This window comes from Suricata suricatta, chromosome 13 (genome assembly GCF_006229205.1).
Source record: "Suricata suricatta isolate VVHF042 chromosome 13, meerkat_22Aug2017_6uvM2_HiC, whole genome shotgun sequence".
Lineage (NCBI taxonomy): Eukaryota > Metazoa > Chordata > Mammalia > Carnivora > Herpestidae > Suricata > Suricata suricatta.
In genome coordinates, this window is record NC_043712.1 from 405,002 (window position 1) to 419,227 (window position 14,226).

A 14,226-nucleotide genomic window follows, 5' to 3' on the forward strand; every position below is an offset into this window, starting at 1 on the left:
TTCTTTTTTTTTTTTTTTTTTTTGTATAGTTTATTTTTGAGGCAGAGAGAGACAGCGTGAGTGGGGGAGAGGCAAAGAGAGAGGGAGAAACAGAATCTGAAACAGGCTCCAGGCTCTGAGCTGTCAGCACAGAACCCGACGTGGGGCTCAAACTCAAGTTGTGAGATCATGACCTGAGCTGAAGTCGGATGCTCAACCGCCTGAGCCATGCAGGCGCCCCCTGGGTTTATTTCTTTATTGTGCTGCCCACCTCTTAGCATTTGGAGGCTACTGGAGACTTGGGCTCATTTCATTTCTGAGTCCTAGGGTTGGTATCAGTCTGGGAAGTGATGCTAGTTTTCTGATTCATGAGCTGGGAAATCTTGGAACAGAACTGTAGGCTAGAACCTGATTTGGGAAGTGAAATTTAATGTTACTGAGGTGCATGATGTTCGCCTGTGCCCTGGGCATATCCCGTGTTCTGACTGGCGTGTGAATTCTCTTCTCAGGTGCCATGCCCCAGTGGCTGGCCATGCCCTCTTGGGTGTGGCAGATGCTGGTGGGTCCATAGAACTGCTCCGCTTGGTGGAATCTGAGGTCAGTGACTAGGCCAGGAGTTGTGGGTGGAAAGAATCTGAATGGAGAGGGATTGGGCAGGAGGCTGTACTGATATAAAACTTTTTGTAGGATGGTTTCTGTTCAATGAATGGCAAGTCGTATCATAAAACTTTTTTTTAAATTTTGATTTATTTGTTTTGGGAGAGCATGAGGGAACCAGAGTGTGGCGGGGAGGGGAGGCAGGTAGAGAGGGAGAGAGAATCCCAAGCAGGCTTCATGATGTCAGTGTGAATTCCAATGCGGGGCTCGGTCCCACAAACTGCGGGATCATGACCGGAGCTGAAATCAAGAGTCAAAAACTTAACTGACTGAGCCACCCAGGCACCCTTGTCATAATACATTCTAAATTAGCATGCAGTCTCTTAAATTATTGGGTTCTGCATCTAAATTTGAGAAGAGATCCACTTGCATATCACCAGCATGAGGACTGAAGTGACCGGGTATTTATGCACCTGTCAGTGGATCTGAACGCTCCTCTGTAAGGAGAGCTGGACCAGCATCCTTAGGCTGATGACGCTGGGGCCAAGAACAGTGACAGTGGTGTGACAGTGGTGTTAGGTGTGACAGTGGTGTTAGGAAGGCATATGTTTCCTCCGTGGCTTTCTCAGAGCGTTGGGTGTTGATCGGCACCACGCATTTGCAGAATGACTGCATCTGATTGTTGGAAGAGGGAGAGAACAGGGAAGTCCTGCACTTGAGGGAAGTAAACAGCCCACAAGACCAAGCTCTGACTCAGACAGAGGGACACACAGTGGTACAGGGGTGCAGGTGGCACTGGAGGAGGTCCACTCGCTGTTGGCTTTATGGCAGCTGAGGGCGTGTGTATATAATGGGCCTTGCAGGCCAGCTGAGAGCAGCTGGTGAGCGAGTGAGGGAGGAAGACCAGGCCCATCAGCTGGGACTCTGAGTAAGAGTTGGTAAAGCCCAGGGAGGGCCCTGAGGAAGCAGCCTGCTAGGAGCCTTTTGGTACAGTTAAGCACTATTCAGGTTACTTAGGTAATAAAGAAAACTCACATAAATCATAGAAACAGACAGCGTTTAATGGCTAGTTGTGGTTTCTGAAAAGGAAACTGGAGGAAAGAGCAGGTGTCTCTGTCCCTGGAGAGAGAACGTGCCAGCATCCCTTGAGGCCTGAAGAGGGCCTTGGAGGCTGCGCAGGCGGTGTGATTGTATCTAGGAGTGCACGGACGCGAGGGGGTCTGAAAACCAGGTCCGCTTCCCCCAGGGTCACATATTTGGGAAAGGCCTCCTGCAGGTGTGTCCGCTCCGGGACGGGGAGGGGGGGCCAGATCCCCTGTGTCTTCTCATTCTGCTGTGGATGAGGGACTAACCCGTTCTGTTCACCTAGTAGGTGGTGGGGGAATGGTGCCCACCTGAGCTCCAGGGACAGTCTTTCCAGGGTTCTGGGCTGTTCCCTTGATAGCGATGTTTTCTCTCCACTAGAACGCTTACGCACTGCAGCGGTCCTCCAGCTTTGCGCTGGACAAGCAGTGTCTGGCGTTGTCTCTGGATTGGTCCACTGGGAAAACTAGAAGGTAAGCGCCGGCATTGGTGAGGGAGTCCCGTCTTTCCTCTGAGCATTTGTTCCTCTTTTCATGCAAGAGAGAATGGAAACCTTGCACCAGCCTTGATTGTGGCTTCCTAGACTTGGGAATGTCACTACCAGTCCTAATCTTAAAAAAAATAAAAAAATAAAAAAATCCAACATTTCAGATAAAAAGGACAGTGTTTTCATCAAGAGAAGCTGACATGCGTTTATCTTGACAAGTTACATGGTGGTTTTTATTTCTGCCAGATGCCCAAACCCCTTCACAGGCACCTCCATGCACCAGGCCCGTGGAGAACCTCCCATGACCCGTCTCGGGATGCCACCAGTCGGGAACCAGAAGTGGGTGATGAGTTTGGGTCAATGAATATATTCAGCTGGGTTTCTCTATTGTTGGTTCTTTGTTTCTAGGGCCGGTGACCAGCCCTTGAAAATCATTAGCAGCGACTCCAAGGGGCAGCTCCACCTGCTAGAGGTGAATAAGGAGGGGCCTGGGCTGCAGGAGGTGAGCACGTGGCAAGCCCATGACTTTGAGGCCTGGATTGCTGCTTTCAATTACTGGCAGACAGAAATCGTCTATTCAGGTTGGTGCTTCTCCATGGCGGGGTGTGGGGAGGGAGCGAGCAGGGGAGGCCCAGGTCAGGGCTGTAACTCCGGACATGCTGGGATCTTGGAAGCCCTTTGTGGAGAATGTGTTTTCTGGGGTTAAAACTGTAGTTGGGACTCACCACTTGGCTGCTCCTTAGGAAACAAAGTGCACCTGGCTGCAGGCATTAGGGGTCTTGGGGGGCACCGCCCCCAGTGTTGGAGCAGTGGGAGCTCTGCCTCCTGCCATGCCTGGTGTCTGATCTCTTGCTCCGAGAAATCCCGGGTTTCCACATTTTCCGCGGCCTTTACTGGGTCCAGTGTTGAGCTCGTCATGTTGGATTTCAGGCTGTCTGCTCCTCTCTTGGGTCCAGCTGACCTTCCCAAAGCCAAGCCTGAGAGGGACAGGATTGGTTTGCGGACATTGTGAGCGCTGTGTAGGGGGTGCTGGTGTGAGGACGAGAGATGCACAGACCTGGAGGCCGCAGGCGCCAGGTCGCTGAGCGGCCCCTCTTCCCCAGGAGGAGAGGACTCTGGGGAGATGGGAGGTGGGGGCAAGGGCATCGGCCTCTAGAAGACAGAAGGGGCTTGCGGGGAGGCAAAGAAAAGGTCTGACCCGTTTCCTTTTGCGTCTAGCTGCCCACGGTGTGCCAAGCTCCGCGGCGAGCAGGGAGGTCAGGGACGTTCTGTCAGACTGTCGGGAGGCACCATGGCCGATGAACCGCCGTTGGTGCTAGTCCTGGTGCTTCTGGCCGGTGGCCGCCGCAGGGGGCCGCTCTCAGCGAGGTCACACACCGACCCCTCCTGGCGCGGTCCTTTCTACGCATGATCCTGAGCTCTCCTCTTCTTTCTGATTGCTCCTTCCTTTGCTGGCTCCTTTCCCTCTGCTTGAAAGTGTCCCTTGTCCCTCTGTCCTGTCTGCGTGTTCTTCTCACTCTGCGTTGTCGCTTTTACGTTTTCAGCTGCTCTCTCTCTTCCAGAAACAACTGCATTTTGGTTGCTTAAGCAGACCTTTTTTTCTTTTTTTCTTTCTTTCTTTTTCTTTTATTTTCCTTCTTTCTTTGTTTTTTTCTCTTTCTTTCAAGGAAATTTTACTAATTTATTTTAAGTAATTTGTGCACCCAACATGGGTCTTGAGCTCATTACCCTGAGATCAAGAGTTACGCACTTTTCAGCCTGAGCTAGCCAGGCACCCTAGGCCTTTTTCCCCCTGAGCTCTTGATTCCTTTATCTTGCCAGCTGCCAAGCACTCTGCAAGGATGCTTCCGCGGGGGGTGACTTCAGCTCAGGTCATGATCTCATCGTTACTGAGACTGAGCCCCGCATCAGGCTCTGTGCTTTGTCAGCACGCCGACAGCGTGGAGCCTGCTTGGAATTCTCTCTCTGCCCCTCTCCTGCGTGTGCACACTCTCACTCTCTCTCTCTCAGACACTCTCTCTCTCAAAGATAAATAAATTAAGGGAACAAAAAGGTGCTTCCTGGGCATTTCATACGTGAGTCCCGAGCCAAGTCCTTGTCCCTGTGTTGTCCTGCTGCACTTAGCTCCTGCCTAATCCCCGACCCCAGGGCAGACTCTGGCTGCCCAAACCCGACACCAGCATCCCCTCCCCCTTTCCAGGAGTGGCAGACCTATTGACTTCTCTTCTAAGCATCTCAGAATTGGCCATCTCGTTCCCTTTCCACCTGTTGGGGACACTGTCACACCTCATCTCCTAGCAGAGTCCTGAAGGATGGCCCTGCATTCCTTCTGTGCCTTTTCAATCCTGCCCCCACACTGTAGGTAGAGCTGTTGTTTTAAAAACCTGCAGATTGTGGCGCCTGAGTGGCTCACTCAGCTGAGTGTCCAGCCTCACCTCAGATCATGATCTCACGATTTGGGGTTCGAGCCCCGCATCGGGTTCTGTGCAGATACCTCACAGCCTGGAGTTGCTTCGGATTCTGTCTCCCTTTCTCTCTGCCCCTCCCCTGCTCACGCTCTGTCTCTCTCTGTCTCTCAAAAAATTTAAAACTTGTTAAAAATATGCAAACATTATGACACTTCAGTCATGGTTAAACCCTTCGTAGCTTCTATCTAGAATACTTGTGCAATCCCCGCAGCGAGATTGTGGATTTGCGTATCGGGTCCCTGCCTGTCTTTCAGCCTAGTTTTGAGTGATTCTTTTTCCCTCACATATTCAGTGTCCTCTCCAGTCTCTGTGCTTGACTGAACTATTTGTTTCTCCCCCAATCTCAGTGTTTGATCACCGGTTTATTCGGCTTGTTGGCCGCGCTCACTGGTCCAGTCGGCCTCTTGTACTTGTTCGGGCACCCCTGCTCATCTTCACTGTGCCTAGTGCTCATCTCCCCCTGACGGCAGGGTCCTCTCTGCATTTTTTGCTGTCACACTGTTGAACGGTCTCAGTGATGACAATAGGAGATTTAATTTCTTGAGGCCTTCTCATTCTTGGATCCGTGCTACCTTGAGACTCAGCTGATTCAGAGCCAGGCAGAGTGGAGGCTGTGGTGTTGTAATTCAGCACCAGTCATTTATTCAGTGAATGTTTGTTGAGCCTCTAATATGTGCTGTGCGCGCTCTAGGTGCCTGAGACACACGAGCTAACAAGACAGACAAAAGCCCTGCTCTCCCTGAGCCCCCGCTGAGAAGACACAGGCAGTGGTCACGAGCATAATGCAGAACGAGTGAACGGGGGCAGAGGGGCTCCGAGGAGAAGAAAGGGGGCCACGGCTGGGGGCTCAGGTGCTGTGGGCAGGTGCAGACTGTCCTGTGAGAGAGCATGGTCACGGGGAGGCAGAGGGAGGGCAGGAGTGAACCTGCTGCATGAGGACAGCAAGTGGCTGTGTGACCAGAACGGCAGGAGGCAGGTGGCTGAACAGAAGAAGGTGAGATCAAAGGTCATAGGGCCTTGCAGGCCTCAGGAAGGACTTCGGCTTTGGTACAGACTGACATAGGAGCCATAGCAGGAAGGATATCGAGCAGAGGGTGACATTTCCTGACTTAATGTTGCAGAATTGAAGGGGGTCTTCTTTCCTAATGAAGCCAGCAGAGACTTAAAGGAGGCCAGGGCAGAGCCCGAGGACCTGCCATGTGGGCGGTGACAGGAAGGCCTCAGACCGAGTTGGGAGCAGTGCACACGAGAGAAAGGTGGTAGGACTTTGGACGTGTGTGTGAAGATGCTCGCCAGGATGTCCTGGTGGAGGGACGTGGGTGTGAGAGAGACCAGTGTGTAAAGAAGCCACTGCCAACTTTCTCTGCAAGTTTGCCACAGGACGGCAGCTCAGATTTGAGGCTCCCCTGCAGGGGCCCCGCCGCAGTAGGTCACGTTCCTCCCGTATCCCTTCTGTCTGTCCTCGGGGCCTGCAGTGCGCTCAGGAAGCATGTGCCGGGAGGGCGGGGAGCGGAGTGGAAGGCGGGTAGGTGGGGGTGGGCGCACGGAACGACGCCGGTTGAGTGGACGGACGGACGGACAGACGCAGTGGCCAGACGCAGGCCTTTTTCTTTTGCTCCTCTCCATTCTCCCTGTGGGTCCTGCTTTTCTTGCCTTTCTCCTCTTCCTTCACCCTGTATCCTATTGCTTTTTTCAAAGATTGGTTGTGGATTAGGGTGTCGGTTTCCCGATTCTTCCTATTTTTTCAGATTCCCTAAGACCAGCACAAGGGTCCTTTTCACTGTAAGGTTACAGAGGGCACTGCCCTTTCAGATCCCTGGGGCCGTGCTGACAGCTCAGAGCCTGGAGCCTGCCTCAGCTTTGGGTTCTCCTCTCTCTCTGACCCTGCCCCCACTTTCACTCTGCGTCTCTCTCTCAAAAAATAAATAAACATGAAAAAAAACCCAGTGCTCACATGCTGCTTCCTGCATGCAGGTCCCGTTCGGAGCTCTCTGATGTGGCCACTCTGGTTTGCGGCAGCCGGAGCATCGGTCGCCGGAGCCTGAACAGAAGCCACTTTAGCCACGTGTGACCTGAAAACCCTTCCCCTAGCTTCCTGCCCTTTCCTGTCACTCCTGTGGGCCACATCCGGCCGCCTCTCCTGTCTTCCCTGCAGGCGCCCTCTTCTTGAGTGAAGACCCAGCCCCGGCGCAGGCCTCTCTCTGGGGGCTGCTCCCGGAGCTCTTCCGCCTGGTGCTGACCTGAAGCCGCCCAGGGACACTCCTGCGTGGGCGTTTCCTGACAGGCATCGATTCCCTCCCTGAGTGGCTGCTTCCTGCTGTCATTGCCATTGTCAGTGGTCGTTTCTGTTTCCACTCAGGTGGGGACGATGGCCTTCTGAGAGGCTGGGACACCAGGATACGTGGCACATCTGTGTTCTCTAGCAAGAGGTAAATTCATCAAGGGGCGGCCCTAGGCATGTGACACCGCCCTCCCGTCCCTCCTCCGGACTTTCCGGGGACACCTGTCCCGGCGGCGTGCCTGCTCAGGCCTTGCACTTTCACCTGTAGGCACTCCATGGGTGTGTGCAGCGTCCACAGCAGCCCGCATCAGGAGAGCATCCTGGCCACGGGAAGGTGAGTGAGGCCCTTAGGGTTTGTGCACAGAGGTCCGTCTTGCGTCTTTTAGTTCATTTTCTCATGTTGACCACTGCAGTGTTTGATTGGACCAACTCTTGATGTTCATTTGTTTTTGAGAGAGAGAGAGAGAGAGAGAGAGAGTGTGTGTGTGTGTGTGTGCGTGCATGCCTGTGCGTGCGCCGGGGAGGGCCAGAGAGAGAGGGAGACAGAGGATCCCAAGCAGGCTGCTCTCAGCACAGAGCCTGATGTGAGGCTTGATCCCCTGAACCGTGAGATCAGGACCTGAGCCAAAATCAGGAGTTGGACATTTAACCTACTGAGCCACCCAGGTGACCCCAATTGGACCAACTCTTACCTGGGCTTGGGAAAAGGGACTTTGTCCTAGAGGAGCGAGTGGGATGGGCCTCCCCAGGAGACGTCCCCCTGCCACCTGGGGACTTTGAGGAATAAGCAGGCATTGGCTTTCCCGCGTGACCCCTGTGCTGGATGGGTTTCAGCTACGACGAGCACATCCTGCTGTGGGACACTCGGAACATGAAGCAACCTTTTGCGGACATGTCCGCGGAGGGCGGAGTGTGGAGGCTCAAGTGGCATCCTTTCCACCAGCACCTGCTCCTGGCAGCGTGTATGCATAGTGGCTTTAAGATCTTCAACTGCCAAAAGGCAATAGGTGAGTCGGGGGCTTGTGGCAGCCCCGCCTGGGGTGGGGGTTCAGTTTCCTGCCCCCCTGTTCTCCCAGTGCTTCACGTCTGCTTACGCTCCCTTACTCACCTCTCTGAGCAGAACCCAGCACCGGTCAGACCCAGCTCTGACTGTGCCTGAGCCACAGAAGGTGGCTGGAGGGAGAGGGGAGCCCCCAGGCCCACCGCGGCCTTTTTCTGGCCGCTAAGTCCTCACTGTCAGGACTCGCACGGTCTCTTCTCTCTTCATAAACGCCTGATGCCCCCTTTCCCTCCTTGTGCTGCCTTTGTGACTCCGCCCCCCTCCTCCTCTATACAAGGTGATTAAGGCACCACCTCGTTGCTCTGAGTTGCTCTGAAGGCCGGAAGGCCTGTCTCCTGCACCCCCAGGGCTCCTGTTCTGCAGGGGGCAGAACTTTGGTTTGTGTTGTTGTACGTGACGTAGCTATCCCAACGCTATTTATTAGAAAGTCCGTCTACCCCCAGTGAATGGAGATGCCACTCTTCTTGTCTATCAACTTTATGTACTTCCATGGCTTTTTTTTTTTTTTTTTTGTCTTCCGAGTCCCATTGGCTGTCTCTTCATATGTCTGTACCTACTGCTGTGATCTTAGGGGGTTGGTGGTCCCTTTGTAATAGCAAGGTTACGGGCACCTTCACTCTTCTTTTCAAGGGTTTCCTGACTATTCTTGTATTGGAATTTGAACATTAACTTATCTTGTTCCAGAAAAAAGTTTATTGGATTGGTATAGGGCTTGCATTAAATATAAATTAACCAGGGGAACCTGGGTGGCTCAGTTGGTTGAGCGGCCGGCTTCAGCTCAGGTCATGATCTCACGGTTCGTGGGTTCGAGCCCCGCGTTGGGCTCTGTGCTTACAGCTAGCTCAGCCTGGAGCCTGCTTCAAATTCTGTGTCTCCCTCTCTCTCTGACCCTCCACTGCTCATGTTCTCTCTCTCTCTCAAAAATAAATAAAAACATTTAAAATATATATATATATATATATAAATTAACCAGGGGGGCCTGGGTGGCTCAGTCAGTTAAGTGTCTGACTTTGGCTCAGGTCAGGATCTCATAGTTTGTGAGTTCGAGCCCCGTGTCGGGCTCTGTGCTGACAGCTCAGAGCCTGGAGCCTGCTTCAGATTCTATGTCTCCCTCTCTCTCTGCCCCTTCCTGCCTCTCATTTTCTCTCCCTCTCCCTCTCTCTCAAAAATAAATAAACATTAAAAAAATAAATATAAATTAACTTTACAACTGACTCATCATCTGGGGTCCTTACTCAAGAAAAGGGGTGCCTTTCCATTTGTTCAAGTTTGATTTTGTATTTTTCAGAGGGTTTTAACCATACAGTGTACATTTCTTATTAACTTTATATGTAAGCAGTCTATTAGTTGTTGCTATAAATGGGGTTTTCTCTTTCATTACATCTTGTAACTGGATATTATCTGAGTAATTGAAAACTATTGGGTTTTTGTTGGTAATTTCATATCCTGCTGCCTTACTAAATTAAAAAAAATTGTTTCTATTTATCATTGATTCCATGGGTTTTCCAGGTAGATATGTCATCTGCAAAAAGATATAATTTTATTTATTTTCTGATTCTGATACAGTACTACCGATTGTTTCCTCTTGCTTGATTTTGTTCATTGATCTCTTCAGTACAATTTTAAAAAGTAGTGTAAGTGAAGGGTCCCCTTGCTGGATTCCTAACCTTGATAGGGACATCCTGGTGGTCCTGTCGGGTACAGTGATGTATAGGGGCTGAAGTGTATCTGTGTTGTTGTATTGAACAAGTTCTCCATTCCTGCTTTCCTGGTACATATTTTCTTAAATCAGGAATTGCTGAGTTTTTGTCAAATGCTTTTATAATATGAGCTATGCTATTCTTCTTCTTAGATATGTAGCTATGGTAAATTTTGCTTATGGAATTCCTAATACAGAATATATTCCTAGAATAAATCCCATGTGGTTATGGCATGTGATTTTTCTTTTAATGTTTAATTATTTTTGAGAGAAAGAGAGCAGAGAAGGGAGAGAGATAGAGGGAGACAGAGAATCCGACATGGGCTGTGTCCTGATAGCAGCAAGCCTGATGCAGGGCTCAAACCCACAAACTGTAAGATCATGACCCGGGCCAAAGTCAGATGCTTAACTGACTGTGCCACTCAGGCATCCCAGCTTGTGATTTTTTTTTTTTAATGTTTGTTTATTTTTTGAGCGAGAGAGAGAAACATGAACATGAGCAGGGGAGGGGCAGAGAGAGGGAGACACAGAATCTAAAGCAGGCTCTAGGCTCTGGTCTATCAGCACAGAGCCCGATGCAGGGCTCAAACCCACAAACTGCGAGGCCATGACCTGAGCCAAAATTGGACGCCCAACCAACTGAGCCACCCGGGCACCTCCTGTGTGCGATTTTTTTAATGTGATGTTGGATGTAATCCGGTGCTGTTTTATCAAGATTAGATTTCAGCAGTATGTTTGATTCATGTGAAAATCAAAACCAGAAGTGTGAACATTTTTCTTCATTTTCTTTTGAGTAATTTTTACATCATTTGGATTATCTTTTTGATCAAGATTTGGTAAAATTCTGTGAGTCTACAAAAAGTCATTTGTTTTTAATGTTTATTATTTTTGAGAAAGACAGACAGAAAGCAAGCAGGGGAGGGATAGAGAGAGAGAGAGACACAGAATTGGAAGCAGACTCCAGGCTCTGAACTGTCAGCACAGAGCCTGATGTGGGGCTCAAACCCATGAACCATGAGATCCTGACCTGAGCCGCAGTCGGCCGCTTAACTGAGCCACCCAGGCGCCCCAAAAAGCCATTTTTTAAAACTCTTAAAAATTTTTTAAATGTTTATTTATTATTAAGAGACAGAGCATGAGCATGGGAGGGGCAGAGATTGGGTGAGACACAGAATCCAAAGCAGACTCCAGGTTCTGAGCTGTCAGAACAGTGCGTGACGTGGGGCTCAAACTCCCAAACCACGAGATCATGACCTGAGCCGAAGTTAGAAGCTTAAGCGACTGAGCCATCCAGGTGCCCCCCAAAAAATCTTTGATGGTTCTCATTTGTCCCGTTTTACTTTGTATATTTATACAAATATATAAAGGTGGAACTTGCCATATGCAGAGTTCTCTCCTTTTCCTTTATTTTTTAAAATATTTTTTAATGTTTATTTTTGAGACACAAGAGAGTTAGTGGGGAAGTGGCCGAGGGAGAAGGAGACACAATTCAAAGCACGCTCCAGGCTGTCAACACAGAACCCAATGTGGGCTTCAACTCACGAATTGCGAGATCATGACCTAGGCCGATGTTAGACACTTAACCAACTGAGCCACCCAGGCGCCCCTCTCCTTTTCCTTTAATTAGGTTAGTGGGTCTGACTTCAGCTCAGGTCATGATCTCACAGTGTGAGTCAAACTCCCCATCGGGCTCTCTGCTGTCAGCGTGGAGCCCACGTCAGATCCTCTGTTCTCGTCTCTCTCTGCCCCTCTCCTGCTAGTCTCTCTCTCGCTCTCTCAAAAATAAACATTCAAAAAAGTAGTAGGATTTTAGCTTTTTATTGTAGTTGTGTTTTTCTGTTCTCTGTCTCATCAGTTTCTCCTTTTATGTTTGTTTCCCTCTGTCTCCTTCTTCTAGCATTTTGAGTTGGGAGTACAGTTCACTTTTATTATTGTGTTTGTATCAAGTGGGGTTTTTTTGTTTGTTTATTGATTTATTTAGAGTGCTTGTGGGTGAGAGTGGGGGAGCGGTAGAGAGAATCTGAAGGAGGCTCTGAACTGTCCGTGCAGAGCTGACACCGGGCTTAACCCCACAATCCATGAGGTCATGAGCTGAGACACCCAGGTACCCCTGCATTAAGTGTTTTTGTGTCTGAAATGTTCTCTGATTTAAGCATATTTTAAGTTGTGACATGTAAGGATTTCATTTTTCATAAAAATTCTGTGACTTGAGTTTATACTTTCCCTTTGCCCAAGTGTGGTTTAGTGGGAGATTTTAAATTTTTTAGGTAGAAGAAGTTTTTTGTTCCTTTGTGTTATTAGTCTTTATTGCATTATGATCAGAGAGTGTTGCTTGCTTGTACTGTATCTCCTTTGTGGAACTTTTGGATCCTTTTTGTTTAACATGATGTTCTGCTAATATTCTGTGTGCACTTGGGTAGGAGATACAGTCTGGTATCGGCTGACTTGGGGCCTGGAATGGGGTCCTGGCTGGGAAGGCCCTGCGACCCTGTCTCCGAGTTCCATCCAAGCTACCATGGAGGGACAGTGATGATCGTGTGGGGTGCTCCCTCCCTTGTTCGTGCTGCCTGAGTGCCTTTCAGGCTGCCTGGGGAAGGTCAGCATCTGGTTTCTCTCTGGAGGCGCCTCCGTCCAGGCAAAGCCCTGGCTTCGGGAGTAGGATCCCCTGTGTTCTGGTGGCACTTTTGGCGTTTCCTGGTTCCAGCACTGACCTAGTCTACACCTCTTAGCCTTTCTTCATCACTACTCATTCTTATTGCAGTTCTTCATTCATTCATTCATTCATTCATTCATTCATTCATTCATCCATCCATCCATCCAGAGAGAGAACGAGAGAGAGGGCACAAGTGGGGTAGGAAAAGAGGGAGAGGGAGAGAGAGAATCCCAAGCAGGCTCCATGCTATCAGCGCAGGCCTAAAGTGGGGGTGTGGCGGGGGGGTTCAGACTCACAAACCATGAGGTCATGACCAGAGCTGAAATCTAGAATTAGACGCTTAATCGACTTGAGCCCCGCAGGCGCCCTTCTAATTGCACTTCTGATGACTGTGGCCTGGACCCTTGCACTTGGGAGGCGCCCTTTCAGAGTGTGTGGCCGTCCAGGCTTACTAAAGACCTGAGTGGCCACCAGGCCTTCTACCTGGTGACAGTTTTCTAAGTTCACATCCCCAGGTCACCGGCCTACAGTTTTATATGGCTGCTCTTGCCATGCTTGGCCTTGCCCTGAAACCTAAACTACCTCAGGTTTGGCAACACCTTGTCATTTCCTTTTTCCGGTCAAATATTGCTTTCAAACTTTCCATAGCTGGTGGACCTCTTTCCAGTTTTGCCTCCATCCTCAAAGTTGCTGGATTAACTCACCAGAAGGAAAACTGCTTAACTCTGCAATGAGTCCTTTCTAAGCTCAAATCCAGACTTTACAGAGCATGCTGAACCCTGTGTGGTTTTGACCCTCCAGACACGTGTCGCCACTCCCTGATGGCGTTTCTGCCACATCCACTTGTTTGTGGTTTCCCGGATGTGTCCTGTCCTATCTCTGAACTTCATGAAACACGCTTGTTCTCGGTGTCTCATGTATCTCTGTCCCTCCCATCTGGCTAACTCCTTTGTCCTCTGCTCTGAAGTCTTAACTGAAGTGTCTGCCAAGTCCTCTGACTTGGAAAGGCACCGTCGCCCTTGTGCTTCTGTAGCCAGTCCGCTTCGTCAGGCCCCACAGCACACTCACTGCGAGATGGCAGTCTGTTTTCATCTGTCCACGTCTCAGGATTCCTTGGCGTGATGCACATTGGCTACTGACAGATGACTGACTGCTTTTAGCAGAGTCTCCCTTTGATAGTGGGCAGCGCCCATCAGTTGGTAGTGATGAGATCAACCTGGGTAACGACACACTTCCTGTGTTCTGTCTCATTCCAGAGGAGAAGCAGGAAGCCTGCACAGTCTCTGCCTCCCACACATTGCCCAGCTCATTGGTGTATGGAGCTGACTGGTCCTGGCTCCACGTCCACAATCCACTACAGACCTGCCAGTCCTGCTCGGGTTCCTTCCCCTGCAGCAACTCAGGAGCCAAAGCAGCACATCTCTCAGACCTGCAGGCTGTACACCAGTCACGAGCACGCTCTTATGACCAGTTAGCAGAGTGCGGTAAAGAAGGTCACACCAGACTTCAGAGCGGAAGCAAACGGAGGACTTCTGTCCAGGCACTCACAGAGGACATGATGAAGAAAGGTGAGAGCCAGCTGCACACTGCAGGGACCACGGCTTGTGACTGTGACATCAACTTCCTAGTTACTTGCTCCTTTTATGATCATATCCTTCACCTCTGGAAGTGGGAAAACATCTGAGCTGGGGACAAGGGTGCCCAGCTTGAAGTCAAAGACCATTTCCACAAATAAAGCCCAGAGTGCGACTCTGTGAGTGAACTGCCGTCAGCCCATCTCACTGAGATTCCTACTGTAATCTGTACAGGTGACTGTGTAAGGTGCAGTGTGTCTTACGGGGTCCGTAGTGTAAACAGTCAAAACAATCGGCTTCTCTTAAATCTTACCTGGGGGCCCTGGGGCGGTTCAGTCGGTTAGG

The 14,226-nt window shown here is 50.3% G+C and overlaps 1 protein-coding gene across 1 annotated transcript in view; it reads left to right on the top strand.

Annotated features, from left to right (window-relative positions):
- DPH7 (diphthamide biosynthesis 7) overlaps positions 1 to 14,092 on the top strand; it is a 16,496-nt gene extending 2,404 nt beyond the window's left edge. The window contains exons 5-11 of the mRNA XM_029920962.1: positions 421 to 576; positions 2,041 to 2,132; positions 2,555 to 2,727; positions 6,974 to 7,043; positions 7,164 to 7,229; positions 7,730 to 7,902; positions 13,564 to 14,092. Of these exons, the coding sequence (XP_029776822.1) occupies positions 421 to 576; positions 2,041 to 2,132; positions 2,555 to 2,727; positions 6,974 to 7,043; positions 7,164 to 7,229; positions 7,730 to 7,902; positions 13,564 to 13,991 (1,158 nt within the window). The 3' untranslated portion in view covers positions 13,992 to 14,092. The remainder of the gene's footprint in view (positions 1 to 420; positions 577 to 2,040; positions 2,133 to 2,554; positions 2,728 to 6,973; positions 7,044 to 7,163; positions 7,230 to 7,729; positions 7,903 to 13,563) is intronic.
- The last annotated feature ends 134 nt before the right edge of the window (positions 14,093 to 14,226 follow it).